The sequence below is a fragment of the Thermobia domestica genome, chromosome 2 (assembly GCF_964235325.1).
Source record: "Thermobia domestica chromosome 2, izTheDome1.hap1.1, whole genome shotgun sequence".
In the NCBI taxonomy this organism is placed as follows: Eukaryota; Metazoa; Arthropoda; class Insecta; order Zygentoma; family Lepismatidae; genus Thermobia; species Thermobia domestica.
This window is the reverse complement of record NC_137455.1, coordinates 282134746-282156790: the sequence shown is the minus strand read 5'-3', so window position 1 is coordinate 282156790 and position 22045 is coordinate 282134746. Positions and strand designations below refer to the sequence as shown.

Below are 22045 nucleotides of genomic sequence, written 5' to 3'. Positions count from 1 at the left end.
CAATCAAGCTATTTCAACAACGAAGAAAATTACAAATAAAAAATCGGCACGGACTGTTGCCTTCGATAGGTTACTTCTCTAAAAGTTTGAAGTCTGTAAGTTGAAATTTATAAGAGAAATCGTGAGTTTTTGTGAAAGGTAAAAAATACATGAGAGAGATACGAAGACTGTAGTGACATCTATCGGCAAAACTTGTCCCTTTACACCAACCTTAAATTATTTTTGTCACTTAAGAAACTAGGGGGCTAGGTCCCTCAGACTTCGGGCTAGATCCGCCACTACTTTAAGGTTATAAAGATATGATTAATGAAATAGAACGATTTTGAAATATTTTGTGGAATGAGAATATGATAAAAAAAGAGGAGAACCGCAAGAAAACTCACATTCACGATGCTGCTACCAGTCAATGATCTGGATCGAACCAAGGACGTCTCAGACCAGAGGTGGTGAAAATTTGAGATTTCAATCCTAGATATGGGCCTATAGGTTTATAAATGAAACACATCTTTAATAATAAAGTAGTTATTTTCCTTTATGTTGTCTAGAAGAATCACAGTACAGAATACTTGCAACTACAGACAAAAATAAATAAATAAATAAATAAATAAATAAATAAAAATAAAAAACGAACGCTTAAATGTAATTTTCAGGCTAATGTGCATATCATGTTCTGTATTTCAAAGAAGGATATAATAATTCATTCAATCATAAAATGATTGATGAAGTAATAAAATGAAGCATCATTCGATAATTTGAGAAAACCCAAGAAATTAAAACTACAGTGTGCAATTTGTCACAGATATTAGATATCAAAAAGCAAAAGATGCTAGTTTTTTCATTTAATATAATAGCAGCTTATGTATTCATCATTATGTGCTCTGCGTAAATCACTCTTAAATATATGTGTTTTTTAAAAAATCTGGTAACCTGTCTTCTTTCGTGACTTGTTTTATATTCAGTCTGTTCATAAAATATTTTGGTATCAATTGACGTAACTGAAACGATTTCCATTATAGCGCTATTAGTAGCTATTAGTAGGCACATCCATCCATTTTGAAGTTTTTTTTTTCTATCGTCGACGTCATCTTTCTACTCTTTTGGCTTCCAAACTTACACTTGTTAAAATTTCTTATGTTCACTTTTGTATATAGAACGTTTCGATTTTTATGTCCTTATATATATAGAATGATTTTAGGACCATCTATGTAGGCCAACTTCCTTTACTATGTCACTAATGGAGGTGATAAGCTATAGTCTCTTTTTTCTCTTTTTATTGCCTTGGGTACCAATTTTAAAGAGATTGGATGAACCTCACAGGTACATTGGAACGGTGGGTGAACGATAACATTTCCCACCTACATCTAGAATTGAACCCGGCCTGCCTACTTGGAAGATTGACACCTTACTGATATACCTAGGTATGTTGAACTGGGACTTTTCGCATTGATATGTCTTCTACAGAATTTTCCTGTGAGTTAACTGGAAGAATAAGAATACAGAGCAAAATAATTGGTTTAAGTAAATAAACCTTCACAGGAAAAATAAATTGAATGTATGTTGCAAATTAGAGGTCTGCACGGGTCGGAATTTTTAGCCCGGGCCCGACTCGTAGATTTATAACATGTGGCCCGATCCAAGTCCAAAATATGTTTTAATTTGTAATAATCAAATAAGCCCGAAAATTTTTATTTGCAACAATTACAGGTTTAATTTTGCAGTTTTAAAGCTTACATGATTCAGAGAGAATAACGAAATAAAGATTATCGTTTACACTTACTAACTATATGAATTGTCTAAAGAAAATGGTCATTCATATAAATTCCATCTCACTTAGCCTTGGTACATTATCGTGGGACGTTAAACTAAATATTTAATTTCATTTCCTTTATATACATTATCATGAAATGGAAACATGAATACTCCAAATGTTTAAAACTGAATCAATGTGTACAAATTCTTATGCAAATGGGCGTCTACAGAACTCACTCAGATAGTTCTCAAAGCAGTCATTGTCGATTGCTGTGAAGAAAAAGAATAAAATCTACAGTCTGGCTGCTCAAACTTTCACTAGTAGATAAGCTAAGCATGTTTATTTCTGTTGCTTTTAGTTCTTCTTTCCACTACACAGTTAGCTTTACTCTCAATTGCACCAATAATAACAAGATTTTTAGTGTGGATGTCTCAAGTTACAAATTTAGATGTGCTTTAAAGTGTACAAAAAGAACGATCCGATAAATGTCGTTGTACAGTATATTTACAAAGTTAGACCCGAAAAGACCCGAGAAATATGGTTGTATATTTAAAACTTTTCAGTCCAGGCCCGAAGTTCTTTGTAGGTCCGAGCCCGTGCAGATCTCTATTGCAAACACAAACAAGGAGAGAGAGAGAAAGGGAGGGTGGGTGGGAGGGAACATTAAAGAATATCTGTAGTTTTATACCCTGTCGGCTAAATAAAAGATGGATACTACTGAATGAGTTAAGCATGATGTATTTCCGCCAGTCTTTCCGGAATGATTTGTTTCCGGTGGGTTCTAAAGGTATCAGTTACGCCTAGAACTTACATTTGTAATGTTCTGTGTTGAACGATTTTTATTATAATGAAAAAGATAACTCTACGTTTTGTTTCAATTTCTGAAAAGAATAGCATTATAGAACAAATAGATTAAAGATACGAACGGTAAGGAAACGTATTTAGAAGGAAATACTTGGCTATGCTTTGTTTGCCTAGCATAGGTTTTCTTTACAAGCAAAAATGCATCTTTTGGAACCGAGGACTTAGGTTAACAGTGGAAGTGACGAAACTACTGTACTTGATTGTCACCGTCGCATTTGCTCTGTAGCAAATGTGAGGGTGCATTTTACCTTGGTTGCGCGTGGAGTGATGAGGTGGTTTTTAATTTTTTTGAAATGATAATCCAGATTTTTAGATGTTTCATATATATTTTACAAAATTATATACAGATGTCGGATACAGACTTTACAGGTACGAATAGGAAGGTTGAAGACTTATCGTGAGATCCAGCCGCCCGTTGCACTTCACACATATAGTTTTCATTAAATACTGAATCTAGTGTTCTTGGCGCACTCGTTGTTTCACTTTCTTCCGTGCGATGCTTCAAATACTTCTAGCCTGGCCTCCGGTGCGGATATCTGCCTCTGCTGCTGTTGACGCTGTTGCTGCTGTCCTCGTGGCTCCAACGTGAAGAAGAAGGTTTTCTCCTTGTCTTGAATCTACACTCGTGCTCATAAATTAAGGATAATGCGGATACATGGTGAAACAACGCTCTGGTGGGCGGTTTTCGGTTGGAAATCACCCCGGGGTATGATCATGCGGTGCATTTGACCATTCGGTCGTCGCACGGTGGCGGTGGCAGCAATCCAAATACGCAGAGATGTGTTGGTGCATGTCAGAATACGGTGCAGCATGTAAGTGCAGATGTACGGTGCAGAATACGGTGCAGATGTTATCAGACGTGCTAATGGTGACTGTGTGTTGAAAATGGCTCAAAGAACATATTGATTACGTTATGAGGGGTAGAATAATAGGGCGACTGGAGGCTGGTCATATACAGCAGGTCGTAGCACGGGCTCTCCGTGTACCACAAAGTGTGATCTCAAGATTATGGCAACGATTCCAGCAGACAGGAAACGTGTCCAGGCGCTACAGTACGGGACGTCCACAGTGTACAACACCACAAGAAGACCGATATCTCACCATCAGTGCCCGCAGACGGCCACGGAGTGCAGCAGGTAGCCTTGCTCGGGACCTTGCCACAGCCATTGGAACAGTTGCCTCCCGACACATAGTCTACAGACGACTGAACAGACATGGTTTATTCGCCCGGAGACCTGCAAGGTGCATTCCACTGACCCCTGTTCACAGGAGAGCCCGTAAAGCCTAGTGTCAAGAACACAGTACATAGTCAATGGAACAGTGGTCCTAGGTTATGTTCACGGACGAGTCCAGGTATAGTCTGAACGGTGATTCTCGCCGGGTTATCATCTGGCGTGAACCAGGAACCAGATACCAACCCCCTAATGTCCTTGAAAGGGACCTGCATGGAGGTAGTGGTTTGATGGTGTAGGGTGGGATTATGATTGGTTCACGTACACCCCTGCATGTCTTTGACAGAGGAACTGTAACAGGTCCGGTGTATCGGGACGTCATTTTGCATCAGTATGTTCGCCTTTTCAGGGGTGCAGTGGGTCCCACCTTCCTCCTGATGGATGATAACGCACGGCCCCACCGAGCTACCATCGTGGAGGAGTACCGTGAAACAGAAGATATCAGGCGAATGGAGTGGCCTGCTTGTTCTCCAGACCTAAACCCCATCGAGCATGTCTGGGATGCTCTCGGTTGACGTATCGCTGCACGTCTTCAAACCCCTAGGGCACTTCAGGAACTCCGACAGGCACTGGTGCAAGAATGGGAGCTATACCCTAGCAGCTGCTCGACCACCTGATGCAAAGTATGGCAACCCGTAGTGCGGCCTGTGTACGTGTGCATGGTGATCATATCCCATATTGATGTCGGGGTACATGCGCAGAAAACAGTGGCGTTGTGTAGCACATGTGTTTCTCAACTTATCACCAATACCGTGGATACCGTGGATATCGCCAATACCATGGTACTGATATGTTCCGTTTCTTCGTATGTTGTGTTCACTATGTGCCTATGCTATTAGCGCCAGCTTTGTGTAGTGCCATGTTGTGTAGTACCACAATCTGCAATTATCCTTAATTTTTGAGCATGAGTGTATATAGCCCCTTGAGCGGTTCCTGTGCTGCCACCTGCCGGGAAAGGCGGGGAACTATCCAAAGATGTTGCAGAAAGCATGAGGCGATGTGGTGGTGCTGCCTACCACGACTCATCTATTACAAATAAGCGGAATGGGTGAACTGGATATATTATCTACCATGAACTCCAATAATCTCGGATCCAAGCAGTCTCTATCAAAAGAGTAGGACGTTCGTCCAATGAGCCCTGCGATCCTAGAAACAAAAAGCGAGAAAAAAGAAGAAAATATGTTTTTAACTTAATGATCTAATGAAGTAATGACCAATAAAAATAAATAAAAAGATGTACGACTTTTTTCCTTACTTTAACTAGATGCGTAGTAGGAAAAGTGTAGCTAGATATCAAAACATACATGAACCGAGACTTGACTTTCAACTCTGAACATATTTTCTTTAACTTTTTGGTTACCAAGCCACTCTGCAAAGTAAGGTCATTGCTACCGCGTTAACTTCCAGAAAAAAATGAATGTTTTATTTAGTTACTTTCAAATGTTCGTAGCTTAGAGTCCAATTGGCTTAAACAGGCGAAACAAGAAGCAAGATACACAGATTGGAGCAAAGATTTAGAAAATGTGTGACCTCAGCGAACCATTGCCTAGAAGGAGGAAAAGAGAATGATTGCCAAGTATATTTCTTATTTTATCATGGCCCGGAGTACGTTATAAATTGTCCATCACTGATTTGAAAAATCCCAACGAATTACGCATATAATAGATAATTAAAATATCAACAGTGATGTACAATTTCTATTAACAAGAATACGAAACCTTTCACATAGGGTAATTATTTTTTTAATGTCTGACAAAAGAGCCTCATGTAGATATTTTTTTACATCCATGTTACCCATTCAGTTCGTTTTCACTTGAATAAACCATCTATTCTGGATGGTTGATCAAAGGGAGCAACCGCTCTCGCTTGTGTGAAGTACATATCCGTGTTACATAATTGATCACTCAGGGTCTGATCGTTCGGGAACTGGAGTGCGTACACAAAGGAAGTAGATTACGTGTGTTGTGAATTCCATTTCATTAATATATGAAAGCATTTTATGCCGGAATGTAGAGAACAAAACAGAAACGAAAGCTTATAACAGAAATCATCTGAGTATACAAATTTTAATTTTCTCATTTCGATTACATACACAAGGAATTCTCTATCGTTCAAATATGATGCTTATTCCATTGACATGTAGTATTTCCCAAAATCTCAGGAACTTGTCTCATTGATTTCAATTATTTAATATAGTGCAGGGTGGTAATCTCAGGTATGTCCAACCTTCAGTGAGGGATTCCTCTAAGAAAAGGCAACTGAATGAACTTTATTAATATGGAGTTAGCATAAATGATTCATTCATTTTGAAAAGGCTATATTTTCGAAAGTATTACACATACACATATGAAAGAACCGCAAACTCACCAAGTTTATAGTACTGTGTGGCAGCACGAGTCCATTATCTTTCCGATTAGGTGTGACAGTGTGCAGTGTGACAGTACGAGATTGGAACCCGTCCAAAATTGAGGAAAGGCAGGGGAAAAAGTTTTTGTTTGTTTGAATATGCCAAATGTTCGTCTGTTATAGTTATGCAACGCTCTTTCAGAAGAGAATATGGAAAAGAACCGCCATGTAAACAAAGCATTTTGTGGTGATATCGGAAATTCAACAACACTGGTTGCTTGTATAAAGGAAAAAGCACTTGACCTCCCAGGTCTCCTGATTTAACTCTCTGTGACTTCTTCTTGTGGGGGGTACCTTAAAGATCTTGTTTACGTACCCCCACTACCACAATCCTTAGTCGAGCTCAAAGAATACATCAACTCTGCAGTGCAGATAATTGACAAGACTATGCTACAAAATGTATGGAATGAGTTCGAATATCGTCTGGATATGTGTCGTGTTACCAAAGGGGTACATATTGAACATTTGTAGAGGGTGTATAAACTTCGTGAGTTTGTGGTTCTTTTCATATATCTTTCATGTAGTAGTAGTTTTGAAAATAGGAAACAAAGAATGAATCATTTATGCTAGCCCAGGGTTTGAGAGTATGCTTACTAGATGGCAGGACGTCTATCTGGAGGAAACATGATTGAATTTTACGTTTAGAACCATCTCAAATCTATTGTTTATTCGTCGCTTATCATGGATGATCACGATTTGAAAAGACGCATCGTTTGTAGTTGCAGTATCATTCAAGTAATGACAGGGGTTTCTGAACATGTGTTTGGGCGTTATTCTATGATGCATCGTGTTCCTGTCTGTCTCTGTGCAGATCATGCTTAGTTTGAACACTCTCTTTGTCAACGCTGCGCCAATGTCAGCACATGTCTCTGCCTTTTCCTGAGAGGCATGTGTCATTCCCAAAGTTCAATAAATTAAATGTTGCTCGGGTGCTCATTCTCGTCATTGCATTTGTTACGTTAACTATGCCTCCGGTATGCTGATAATTGTCTCCATCATATCAACATATCTGTCAGGTTCATAGATGGCCTTTTCATCACCTTTAATTAAGTAGATCTATCCTGCAACGTGTGTCGTGTCTTGTCGTGCACTCCGTATATCTCCGGAACAGTGCAATGTCATGCATACATTGCCATAGACTATTTTGTTCTTTCTTCTTAGAGAAATCACCTTCTGAAGTTAGGACGACATACCTCAGCATTCCACCTTGTATCCGTAATATTTCTTCAAGTACATTTCCAACCATACAACCTGGAGCACTAGAAAATGGAAGAGCTTCTAACGTCAGATTTAGTAGACAGATATCTTATGGTAAATGATAAAACGTAAGATGATAACTTTCTAACAAATATACTTCTCGTAGCCGCTGTGTACTTGGGTAAAATCTTGTGCGCTACATTTTGACAGTCTCTACCAATTTTGATCTCAGTTCTCACAATTATGACTACAGCAGGTGCAATTCTTTCCGTTGCCATATTTAATGTCAATATGAATCTTCATTGTTTTCTTCTCTAAAGAATTTCAAAGAAAAACTTTGCATATCGTTTCCTTTTCCCTCTTCAAATCACAACAGTTGCCTCGAGCATTTTTTTTATATATAATTTTATGCATAAGCAATACAACACAACTGACAAATAAACTAACACTTATTTCCTCTCTGATCTGGCCACCCAGCATACACAGAGAAAAATCCGTTCTCTGCATACAAATATACGGTATCCTCTTACTTACTATAGAAATCAGTACGGAGCATACGTTATCCGTATGTTACATAGGCACTGCCCTTAGATGTTACATCATACCGTTGCAGGATGTCTGACATCTAACAGTTTCCCGTATAGCACATGCATATACTTATGTTACCTTCGTCAGCTATATGTTATATACGTCCATTTGTATGTGAGATCCTGACCGCCTACATTGTTTCCTACGGAAATGACGTATAAATGGAACACATACAGAAAGTATTATAAAACATGCGTTTTCAGTTATACGTCTGCTGTACGTTAAGTCCAAAAACTACAGGAATTACGCATGTAACATATCTTTTTAAGTACGCCACCTACAATTTTTTTCTCAGTGCAGATAATAGAGATAACCACTCACTTCTGACCTTTATACCTACAATCCCTTCGATCATTCATACCACACGTAACACAATAGCAAATATTCTGTTCAAAATAAATATACACATTTACTTGTAGACGGGTAATACCTCTTCTTAAGTATTATTACTTTTATATTGTATTTATTAATAAACTTATTTGATCAAATAATATTTAAATAAACTTACTATCAGTGTTAGGATTTCTAAGACAGTTTTCGTAACAAAGAAAAGAAGGGAGAAAGAGCTAAAAATAAAGTAAAAAAGGAGCATAAAAGGTGCAATTTTCCTCAGTTAGTTTGAGGAGAACTATATTTCCTAATTGGAAACTAGTGAATGAAAACTACGAAAATGTATATGACATACCCCTCTCTCTCTGTTACTAACTTAACTTTGCATTGTACTGGCCATAGTGATCTCCAATTCTTTCGTATGGCACAACATGGGTTTCATTTCTTCATCTGGGTAGGGGAATATCAAAACCTATCTGTCTAATTGTGTCTGTGGTTTTATCTAGTGTGACTCCCACATCGTAGTTCAATACGCGTACTATCCGCATAATTCTTTGTACGTTTCGAGACTCAATACAGTATGTTTCTTGAAGTACTCTCATTCACGGTACTGACATGAATATGCATTATTCAAGAAGTTACTTGAAGATTAGGGGGTTTGTCTTATAAAGTGAACACAAAAATCAGTATTACATTCTTGTAAATTTCGTCTTCAAAAACGGCTTGTTTAAAGACAATTCATAATAGAGGCTGTCGGATTTTCAACGAACTTAAATAGTTAGTTACTGATTTCTCTATGTGTTTGTGTGTGTGTGTTTGTGTGTATGTGTGTTATTTGCGAATATTTCAATTTTGAGCCCTTCATTCGATAGAGAATCAAAAACTATCTGAGAAAATGATAGAATTCTTCGAGTCACTCTTACCGTTCCCGAGATATTAGCCGAATTCCGATTTCGGGAGATTTAAGGAACCATATGTAGGGAACCGTAAGTAATAGAGAGATGATATTTTTCGATTTTTTCAATTTTGAGCATGTGTCTTCGTAAAACAACATATCGGAGAACGTTTTAACAGGTTTCCTCCTTCATATAAACTAAACACTTTCAAATCTATCCTTAGTTAAATGAATGTAGATTTGTGATTGTTTAATCAGGAGCAAAAAATATACACCCACATCATACATGTTGTTTATATATATATAACTCCTTTGCTACTACCTATTACAATACAGTTTTCTTTTACGTAATTCCCTGTACGTCATTGCAAATTATATTTTTCTTTCCAAAGTTACCTGCAAATTAGTATGGTTGAGCACATATAGTTTTTTCCAGCTTTTTTTTTAAAATATGATAAGTTGTGAACTAAGACGTATGTAAAAGTTACAAAATCATTTATTTGTGATATTTCTTTATTTTGCAGTCCGTAAATATGGGGACCCGTGTACAGATGATAAGGAATGTGATGTGGAGAATGGTGTATGTGATACGCAGTATAAGAAATGTTTCTGTCCGGATGAATACCCAGTTTCCAATCATCTTGACAAGTGTGGGAAACGTAAGTACTTTATCTCCTTCATTTCAAATTTCAGTGATATTATCTAAAAGAGACGAAAATATTATTTTTGGCTTTCGAAGTTATATTTTTTCTTCTATGTAATATTTCAGAGATACTTAAATCTATCATTGCACATTCAATTTTAAGAGCTTTCTTAATTAATATATATATATATATATATATATATATATATATATATATATATATATATATATATATATATATATATATATATATATATATATATATATATATATATATATATTGTGCAAAGTATTTCTATGTTTGTTTCAAAAGTGTAATAATCAATATTTAAACTATAGCTCTCTGAAAAGTAAAATTTATTATTATTATTATTATTATTATTATTATTATTATTATTATTATTATTATTATTATTATTATTATTATTATTATTATTGCAGAATTTCGTATGAGGTTAGCATTTCAAATTCTTTCCCAATGAAATTTCAAGTTTTATTTTTCCCCGGTAAAATGTAAATTCTTGAAAAGTACCAACTGTTTTCATATTATTCAAATGGCTTTTAAAAATATTTTTATTGTATTTCTTATAATTCTTGGCATGCATTTTTGATTGTATAATAACCATGAGTTGGTTAAATTTTTTGCGTTTTTTTATTTTATGTTCTATATGTTTTCGTGGCTACAAGTACTTCTGAACTCATATCCTCAATTCTGACCAGATAAGCATGAGAACACAAGTAGCAAATAGGATATTCTTCTCGTCCTGCTTAGGATTGTCCAATCTTTTTCTTTGGTAGAAATTTTATCATTTTGAAATAAAATTAAATTTCTTTTCTAAAGTCCCACGATTATGCAATGATCGCTAAGGCAGGCGGTGATGATGATAATGATACAATGGTGGAATGAAGAAAGTGGGAGGAAATGGAAGTACCTCAGGAAAACTCGTGCACATAGTGTTTATCCACGAAAAAAGTTAATGGCACGAGCTGGAATCAATCGAGAGATCCCACACACCAGAGATGTTCGCTGTATCTTGGTTTCTTTTTGTTTACAAGAACTTCCTGTCTATTATTTTACTAGTTTTAAGACTACTTGACATACATACGTACATGAATGTACATGAATATATAGTTTATATGTATCCAATATCTATATCAGTGTCTATCTTTCGTTGAAAATGGGGCCGCGGTGGTCATTCGTGCTCGTGCTTTCGAGCAGTTCAGATCGCAAAGCCTGCTGGGAGCATACTTCATACGATTGTCACCCATTGGTAGTGTGGTGAACTGAGTGGCATCTTGTTTTGCCTATTTAGGCTCGTACGTTTAATATTTGTGGTGATTCCAATTTCTGTGTCTAGAGACTTTGAGCGTCATGTCTTATAAGAAAGAATTACAATACAAATTCATGTTCGATAAGCGTTATCGAAGTTCTCGACCTAATTCCAGTCAAGTGTACCAATGGCTGTTGGAGAAGTTTCCTCGCCTGTTTGACCAGATTTGTGCTCTTCAACTTCATGAAGAAACTTTTAGTATTTATATTAAGTTTAAATCAATCAAAGATTATGACCAGTTTGCCTCGACAGTGCCTGAGACTGTGAACTTTACTCACATGGACGGAAACGTAAGTACCGTAAGGATTTTACCCGCCGAGGACCCTGTGAAATTGGTGAGAGTTTATGATTTTCCATTGGAAGCTCCAGTACAATTATTGGAAGAACATTTTCGTGCCTATGGATTGGTAAGGCGAGTAGAACGACAGTATTGGGCGGCACCGTTTCCTACAGGCATTGACAGTGGTGTGCGGGTCATACATATTGAGCTAACTAAGCATATTCCCTCTAGATTGATCGTCCAAGGTTACAAAGTGAATGTTTCATATGAAGGTCAGCCAATTACTTGTTTTTTTTGCCAGAGCACGTCGCATACCGTCTCTAATTGTCATTTGAAGAAGAAAAATAGTACTATGGGGGGGAAACCGACCCCGCCGCCAGTGGTAATGACTGAATTGGGGAAGGTATGGCGATCTAATCCACTTCCGGCTTCTTCCGTTCATGTAAGTGACGAACCAAGTTTATCTAAGACTGGGTTTGCAAAGGATAACAGTGTTCCCGATGAGTCTCAGTTTCCTGCTTTACCAACGAGTTCCGTCGCGCCTTTACCATTGCCAACCATGTCGTCAGTTTTGGAGGAGAAAAAAATCTTGGTGTCTGAGCAACAGCCCTCCGAGTCGTCTCTGGTCTCTACGATACATTCGGAGAATCTCAAGAATGTAGATGTGCCCATGTGTCCAAGTGACCCCCTCCCCCCCTCGCAGGGTCTTGATCCTCTTAGCAATTCCGTTATCTCACCCAGTGCTACGATGATTGCCGTTGATCCGGCTTCCCAACAAAAACGCCGAAGGGTATCTAGATCGACTACAAAAAAGAAAGAACAGACAGCTGTTGTTGGTGCTTCTCAAGGTACAATACAGTCCAAGTCACGTGATCACAGCCTCAAAAGCCGTGCTACCTCCGATTCCGAGATATAGCGTGCCTGCATTGTGTGTTTTTTCTTCTTTTTTGCGCCTTCAGTTCACGAGTGTTTATAGTTGCATTGAGCTGTGTGTTTCGCACGGTGAAGCTTTCTTTTTCCAGTTTTTATGTGTTATACATTTCTTGTCTACTGCAGTGTCTTTTTATGGGAGATACAAGTAAGTTTTTGTTTGTATTGCTGTTAGTGTTTTTGTGTGGAAGTATGGCGCAGATCAATGCTTTTACTTTAATTACACTCAATATTAATAGAATTAGTTCTGCACAGAACTTAGCGTTATTACAACAATTTATTGAACGGAATCGTGCAGACGTTTATTGTTTAACTGAAGTAACTTTTCATACATTTGACTTTCTCTCTGACTATAATACTATAGTGAATTCCGAAAAAACCACTGGTGTCGCGATGTTAGTACGAAAGGGTCTACATTATGATAGGGTTATGCTATCTCCGGATGGGAGAGCCATCCGTTGCTATATTAACGGTATATGTATTATTTGTTTATATGCCCCTAGTGGTTTTCTTAAAACACGAGAGAGGGAAGATTTTTTTTCCAGTGTCATTCCATCGTTATTACCTCCCGGTCTTACTTATTGTTTATTTGCCGGCGATTATAATGCGGTGATCGACGCCCGTGATTCGCTCACGCCATCACCTCCCTGTCATGCCTTAGTTGAGTTGGTGAGAGTTCTACAGCTCCATGATGCTCTTCTAGCATCTCACTCTAAGCATGCAATGACGTTCACCTGTACTACGACACGCAGTCGCTTAGATAGGATTTACGTCGATGCTCGCTTAGGTAAGGCTGTCCTCGCTGTCCATACACGGCCTGTATCGTTCACAAATCATGCAGCTGTATTAGTTCATTTTAAGCTGCCTTTTTTTCTTCCGGCGGGAAGGGGTCGTTCCTTCTGGAAAATCAACAACGAAGTGCTATTAAGAGAAGACACTGTTGAAGAGTTTACCGAGCGTTTTAAGTACTGGCGTAAAATGCAACGTTATTTTCCAACGGAGGTTGCGTGGTGGACTACTTATTGTAAACCCAAATTCCGTAGTTTCTTTCAATGGAGAGGGAAATTGTCCCAACAGCACGATCGTCAGCTATATGAGTTTTATTATAGGGCACTATGTGACCTCTGGGCTGCACAGCCTTCCCTACTTAATCTGGCTTGTATTAACGATATTAAACGTAGAATGCGTCAAATCGATACTCGAGTATCGTTGCAGGCGTATTTTTCAGACGATCTATATCATTGTTTTCCGGAAGAATCGTCTTCCTTGTATCATGTAGATCGCCTTTTTCGACAGAGACGAGCTACATGTATTGAATCGTTAGTATTGGCCAACGGCGATACCATTTCCGACCCTTTACAGATCTTACAAGAATTTACGCAACACTTTATAGCCTTCACGAGCGCATCGCATTCGGATCTTCTTTTTGCTCCTGAGTTTCTATCAGCAATTCCCCAGCGGCTGCCTGCAGAAGATTGTCAGGCTCTATTGCGCCCAATTACGGCTGACGACATCTTGGCGGTTCTCAATAAGTCTAAGGGACGTAGTTCTCCCGGCATAGATGGCTTGAGTGTATCTTTTTACCGTCATTACTGGCCTATTCTTCGTGGTACCCTTGTGACACTTTTTAATTCCTGGTTGTCTAATGTGCCCTTTCATTCTAATACTGCGGTTGTCGCACTTATACCCAAATCGTCCAAGGCGAAGGTTGTGGCTGATTACCGCCCTATCTCTTTATTGCCAGTTGATTTGAAATTGTTTACTAAAGTTCTTACAGACCGATTACGACCCATCATACAGAAACTTATCAGTCCGTATCAAGCAGCCCTGCACGAATCGAATAACATTCAATTCACCCTTCGTACTCTTCGAGACCTCTTTGCATACTTTCAGTCTCGCGGTGTCCCAGCCGGAGCGTTAGCAGTAGACCTAGAGAAGGCTTATGATAGTGTCGATCATAATTTCCTTCGTCTAACCCTCGACGCTTGGGGTTTTCCCACAGCTTTCTGTCAAGTAATTTCGAATTTATACACCACCGCCACGTTTCGTCTCCAAATTAATGGACATCTATCTGACCTCATTCCCTTAAAACGAGGATTGCGTCAGGGCTGTAGTTTAAGCTCTATTTTGTTTTCTTTAGTTATAGACCCTCTTCTCCATCGTTTGGCGCTAATGTCTCCCCCAGGCCCTACCCTCTTTACTTGTCAAAACATCTATTGTTTCGCTGATGATTTGACTATCACAGGGGTTGACGCAGTTGCTCTCCAGGGTGTCTTTCTGGTTCTCAAACGATTCTCGCGTTGCTCTGGTCTTCAGTTTAATGAAAAGAAAACTCAAGTGTTACAATTTCACGGCTTTCAGTTACCCTCTCCTACCCCAGGTACGCAGCCTATACCGCATGTGACATCCTTAACTATTTTAGGCATTCCATTCACGTCCCTTCCCACTCCCCATTATGACGAAGTTTGGCAACCTCTCCTTCAGCAAATTCGAGGGTTGTTCTTCACCCTCCGATTTCGTCGACTTCATTTATGGCATCGCATTCAGTTTATCAATATCTACGTGGCATCTAAATTGTGGTATAGGGCTCGGGTCTTTCCCCTCCCTGAGATTTACGCCAAAAGATTTGAATCTCTGTTCCTTTGGCACATATGGCGGGGTTACTATTTTCGCATCCCCAGAACTGCCATTTATCTCTCACGTTCCCGCGGTGGTCTCGGTTTAGTTCATATCCGTCTCAAATGTCAAACTCTCTTCATGGCAGATTCCTACGTGGGTCTTTCATCCGTCGATTCTATTACGAACCATTGGTTTAGTTGTTTTTGGCCGGAGTACGCTCACCCTGTCAATCCCCCTTTTATTCAATTTGCCGATCAGTGTCCGAAATATGTGTTGATCTTTATTCGATATTGGATTTATGCCGGGGTGCCTTTGGTCCCCCAGCAGCACAATGCTCGCTCATTATATTCTGTTCTCTTCACATTGTCCTCTCAGCCGACTCAGTTACGAGTAGTACAACACTTTCCACATATAGAGTGGCGGCAAGTCTGGGCGAACATTTGGAACCCAATCTTACCTCCCTATATGCAAGTGTTATGGTTTCAAGTAGTCCATCAACTTATCCCAACACGTGCGCGGCTTTATGCTATACAACGAGCACCTGATGCTTTGTGTACTATATGTCGTTCTGAGGACACTTTGGCTCATCGGTTTACAACATGTGAGGGAGCGCCAGTGATATGGAACGCCTTGCAGGTGATGGTGGGTCGTATCACTCGTCGTCCGAGTGCACAGTTTCACATTGATCATCTGCTCCTGCCGGACTTTCATTTTTTTCCCCCCACTAAGCATCGGACAGTGCTTTTCCTGCTAGCCAGCACTTTACTATATTTCCAGCGGCATATCACGTTACTGGATGCACGCACTTAGTTTGATTTTCTTCAACGTACACGCCGGAAATGTTATTCTCCGCAGCAGGAAAGGATTTCTTTTAGTAGGTTTTTAGAAGTGCTTTTGTCATGAACTAAAGTTCCTCTCTCGTGTTTTTTTTTTTTTTTTTTTTTTTTTTTTTGTTATTATTATTATTATTATTATTATTATTATTATTATTATCATTGTTCATATTATTATTATTATTATTATTATTATTATTTTTTACTTTTGCATTTCTTTATTTCTAGTTCTCTGCATTTATAGTTGTAGACCCAGAATTGGTGATTTTTATATTTATGTCTAGTACTTTTCATGTTTAGACTCAGCTAGTTGAGTCCATTTTGTATTTTTCAAGAAGGTAATAATAAAACTAGTGGCTCAGTGGTAGAGCGTTCACCTCTGGTGCTTGGGGTCCCGGGTTCGATCCCAGCCCCCGCCAAGTGAACTTTGTGGTGGACAAACACCGTGTGCGTGGGTTTTCTCGGGGTTCTCCCGTTTCCTCCCACTTTCTTCATTCCACCATTTCATTCATTACTCATCATCACCGTCTCCTTTAGCCTAACCGGCATAACCGTGGGACGTAAAACTTAAAGATTTTATTTCATTTTTTTCGTTGAAATGTCTTATGGTGGCCCCACGTAGCGCAGTCGCTAACGCTCTGGCCTCTGGTGTGAAAGATGTCAGGTTCCATTCCCGTTGGATACACTCGGTCGAAAAGTTTAAAAGCTGAATGTATTTTTTCTTGTTTTCTTCTCCTTCATACGAGACAAATTGCGGGATGGTATCTTACATAATGATCCTAGGTCGCTTTCTTGGTCTCCCTTTCCTTTCTTCCTCCCCAATTCCTCGGGTACTGTGATCGCCGAGAGACGTTATTCCTTATACGTGACGTACTAAAATGGCTGTACGTGCCCAAACGTCTTCTGCTTTAAAAATCTTTCTGTTTAAGTTTTACGTATCACGCATATGTAGACTAGACTAAAGGAGACGCTGATGAGGGGAAATGAATGAAAATAGTGGAATGAAGAAAGTGGGAGGAAACTGGAAAACCTGAGAAATCCACGCATATGGTGTTTATCCACCACAAAGCTCATTCGGCGCGAGCTGGGATCGAACCAACTGGCTAATATAAAACATCACAAGGAGCTAATAATTGCCATGTCAAATAAGCGCTACGCGCACACATCTACATATGTAGTGTTGGAAGCTGACGCACTGATCACGCGCCGCGACTAAAATGTTCACTATTTGGCTGACCAGAATTCATAATGGGCTCTTGTGACACAAAGTTTAGTAATTTACTTCAGTACGTTGAAACGAAAGAAGATATTCCTTTCAGTTTACTTTCAAATATTGATGAAATTAGCTAACAGATAGAAAGAATTACTAAATATAAAACGCCCTAGGACTGCAGTCCATGAAGAGCTATTGCTGGTAAGGTGGAGCATGTTCAACTCGGTGATACATGAACGTCGACCCCTATTTGTCATTATTTATGGTTTTCTGAACCGAAGTTTCCACATCTTAATTTTGGTAGCTCTGTAATTGTCTCATGATATTGAGTATAAGCTGAAAAATTCTAAGCTCACATCGGGAACCAGTCGTTCTTTCAGAAAAAATGTTCCGGGGGAAGGGCACTGCCGGTACTGTTCTATTTGTTATTATATTATAGACGTATTATTTTGGTCTTCTCTGGGGAGACTCTCAGAGCTCCGGAGAGCAGTGCCCCCCAATAACATGTCTGGAAGAAACACTGTCGGGAACAGATCCAGGTACCACACACACTGGAGTCATGAGCGAAACCAATTTGGATAAGCAGGACGTCAGTAATATTTTAAAAAATAAGTAGAATATACACTTTATTTGCTAATGCTTTCTATTTTCGCCCACAGATAGTAAATTTTTATGGATATGCTAACTAGAAAGAGGTCAAAAAGATTAAAATTGCACTATACAAATAATTTGCTTAAATCGTATGAAGGCTTGAAGATAGAGCTTGCAGGAATGAGATTGTAGAATATTCGTTTTTTGTGATTAAATATAAGAAACGTCAGAACATCATAGATCAAAAGATGATATGCTGCATGTAAGCTGAATCAATTTTCGATATTACTGTACTAAGAGGAGTTAGAGGCGGTTCAGCCTCTTCTTGGCTACGCCACAGTCTTGAGGCTTGTTTGCTGGATATTTCTTTTTGTGAATTCAAGCGTGTTATTTTCCTTTAGCTTTTATTTATTAGCATATTCTGCATATTGATTATTCGGTCATATAAATTGTGGTATGTATGATGTAGAATTATGAGATATTAATATTATTATATGACTATTCTGATATTATATGCTTCACATTTCTTCACACATAAGTGCGAACTTTGAATGACACAGTTTCCGTAATGTAATAAGTTCAATGCATTAGGAAATAGGGTAATAATAATAATAATAATAATAATAATAATAATAATAATAATAATAATAATAATAATAATAATAATAATAATAATAATAATAATAATATAAATTTAGATATGAAGATACTCTTTGAACATGAAGAGACACAAATTGTAAATCATGTCACAAATGTATTACAAACATTTGGAGAGGTAGAAACCAGGTTGCAAACTCAATGAATCGTACCATCAAATGTCTACATTGCTAGGTAACCAACGTTAGAAACATGTTACTGTCAACTCATTTATCTACTTTCATATACACATGTATGTTAGCAAAATGTCAAGGACACAAAGACACACGGGTGTATAAACTTACCTGTCACGTGTCATTATCTCTATAGCTATGTTGTATATCATTCATGATAAATGAAGCCATAGAATGTTAGTCAACTGATTCCGTGTCACTTACTGTCCCAGATTCATGGATAATTAATTATATAGGACAATTATATAGGTTCTTTCTATTTCAAATCATGCAAATGGGTGTCCATCAACTTCACAGATTTTGATCCGTATAACATATCTAAAGCCTCTCATTCATATGTGAATATTCCCAAAATAGTTTGGAAAAATAAACACTGGAAGGAGAGGTACAAGAACAGAAAGAGTCAACCCCTGATAGGTATGCAACTATGGATATAACTTGAGTTTGTTATTTAAACAACATTAGAAGATATACAAAAGTGGAACAAGTTCTGGTGGGAAAACGTTATGGCCATGCGTTAAAATAACGCCCATTTTGCAAACGTATTATGACAAAACTCCAGTTTTATTAATGTCCAAATTTTTAGGATGAGTATTTCAAGTCTTCTTTCAAAGCAAATTATAAAACTGGTAGTATTTTTGTTATTTTATTGCGATAGCAATTAGAAATACGTTATTAATTTTTAATTTTGGCCTAAGAGAACAAACATTTTGCTCACATATTACATACCCCATAATTTCTTTCTTTCCTAGAAAGACTTGAATTGGAATAATGTGATTTGATTCTGTACATCAAAATTCGCTGATTGAGTAAGAGAAATTACCTCAAGCGATTTTTCCTTAGGATAAGAAACTGTCGAATTCCTGGATGAAATCGGTAACAAATATTTCGAAGCTGTATTAGTCGAGCTGCATAATCCAAAATTCAATTTCAGCCTTGCATTCCTAACAGGCATTACGCAACACCTCAATGAATTGAATTTAAAGTTAAAAGAACGAAATCAAAGCATTTCAGACTTAGTTGCATATTTAGATTAGTTCATTTAGATTAGTCGTATGAAGCACTTTAAATCAACGTTTGGAAAAAGAAACTTGATATATTTCCCATCGTGCTAATGAGTGATAGAAGAATTTGGAGATCTTAACATATTATCATGCAACGAACTCCTTGAAAACATTTCAGAGAGTTTACAAACCGATTTATGGATTTCGTTAATATGAGGTCTGAGTTAACTTTATTGATCATTCCCATAAAGTGTGATATTTCAAAATAATATATCAGAACACTTTCATATTAAAATTATAATTGTTTAGTAGTGAAAGAATTGATGTAGCCTAAAGATTTTATCTTACGCTTCTTTCACATTATCCGGCGATTTGACAGATCCGTTTCCGGCAGTTTGCCGGATGAGAATTGTACCTTTTCATATTACCCGGCGCTTTGCCGTGGATGAGAATTATGCGAGCAGGGTTGCTGTGCAACTGAAGAAACAAAACCTCGTGACTCTTGTCGTGTTGTGGTAGTTGGAACGGACAGATGTAAAAAGTGTCTTCTACTCGCTTTGTTAAGACAGAAAAAAAATCAGTGACACATATTTTTACCTTTTTTTTTTTTTTTTTTTTTTTAGAGAAAAGTAGTATCTTGAAGGAAAATTTTCTATACTGTTTCCACAATTGATAGGCTTGAGCAAAATAACGGGCAGGTTCTGGATATTTAAAATCGATCCCGGTATTCACCTGTTGTGACTGGGAAAACCAGGATAAAGTCCTTTCAGGATAGTCGGTGGTTGAGATCTATCCCAGAATCCAGTGGCGAATCTAGAAGGTAAAAACTGGAGGGGCTGCCAGACTCCAGACTATGAGAAATATATCATGAGTTTACTATGAAGTTTCAAGAATATATAAATAATACCGGTAGCTTAAATTATTTTCTTCACCCTGAAAACTGGGGGGCATAGGCCCCCCGGCCTCGGCCTAGATCCGACACTGCCAGAATGCCAAGTCAACACAACCACTGAGCCCAAGGCTGATCTGTAGGCATTGTTTATTATTATTATTATTATTATTATTATTATTATTATTATTATTATTATTATTATTATTATTATTATAGTATTTCGGGTTTATTCTTTTGTTTTAAGCGTTCCGACTATTGACTCAAGTCTCTTTAAATCACTGCTCTAGTCCCTCTATTCAAAGGACTATTCAAGAAATTACAAACATAGAAGTGTTAAAGATAATTATAAAATATATAAAGTACGATGTATTTATCAAATATCACACCATGAATTCTCTCTTGCTTTGCGAAAGTACATAAAGATATTCAGTGGCGTATTTAGGGGGGTGGCTTCCGGGCTTAAGCCCCCCCCCGAAATCTTACTTAGTAAAGTAAATGAAATATCTTGAAGAATTTTCACATTTCCAGGCAAAGCCCCCCCGAAAGTTAGCAAAGCCCCTCCCGAAACAAAATCGTAAATACGCCACTGAAGGTATTATTACAATATATGTAATATTGCTGAAATATTTGATAGTGTATATTTCAATTTTGGGGCCCCACAAATTTATAGAATTACAAGCTCATTTGCTCTGTGCTTTCCCGGCATTTATTTCCCCCAATCTTCTATTACATAGAAAAAAAATAATTCATACACAAACACACTCCACATTCACACACACACACACACACACACATATATATATATATATATATATATATATATATATATATATATATATATATATATATATATATATATATATATATATATATATATATATATACGTAAAACACGTGCATCCATAATATTGCAGTCACTCTCTACTCTTTCCTGGCAACACTTGCTTCCTCCCCCAACACCCATCCGGCAGTTTGCCGCGTATATGTGAAGAGCTTCATTGCTTGCAATGTCCCGCTTGGCTATACACTTCGATCTGCCGCGCCGGATTGTAGCAGGAAGATCCGGCTGTTTTGGCTCGCCTGATAAATGTCCGGCGACCACCGCACATATGTGGAAAGCTCCATTGATTGCAATGTCTTTGTACCTTGTCCGACAATTCGCCGGAAACGGATCCGGCAAATAGCCGGATAATGTGAAAGGGCGGTTACACTTCATCTGTACTCTTTCTTATCTTATAAAAACAATCTATTTTTTCCCTGAGAATGTAGAATTACTTATACTTAATTACTTATCGTTTTTCGAGTGTAGAATTACATCGGTTTAATAGTATATAGATCTCGCCTTTCCAAACTTTGGACCCATCCCAACAAAATTTTCTGGGTGCTCGTCTGCTATGCACGCCAAACATTATGTCAAAACTCGTTCGTATGATCACTTTTACGAATAAGGCTAGTAATAATATTGTAGGAAAAAGTCATATGATTCACTTTTGATTCATTGCATCAAATTTTGGGTATGTTTGAACAAGCTGTATGTAAATTTCATAAAATGTCTTGCCCTCCTGTGACATTTTTTTGGTGCACAAATCCCATGTTTAGTTTCCGATGGGAGAACAT

At 37.9% G+C, this 22045-nt stretch overlaps 1 protein-coding gene across 3 annotated transcripts in view; it reads left to right on the top strand.

The window, feature by feature from the left end:
• LOC145678532 (uncharacterized) overlaps positions 1-22045 on the top strand; it is a 537693-nt gene that overhangs the window by 251067 nt on the left and 264581 nt on the right. For all 3 annotated transcript variants that reach the window (XM_081748781.1, XM_081748782.1, XM_081748780.1), the window contains one exon: positions 9787-9921. In XM_081748781.1, coding sequence (XP_081604907.1) covers positions 9787-9921 — 135 coding nt within the window. The remainder of the gene's footprint in view (positions 1-9786; positions 9922-22045) is intronic.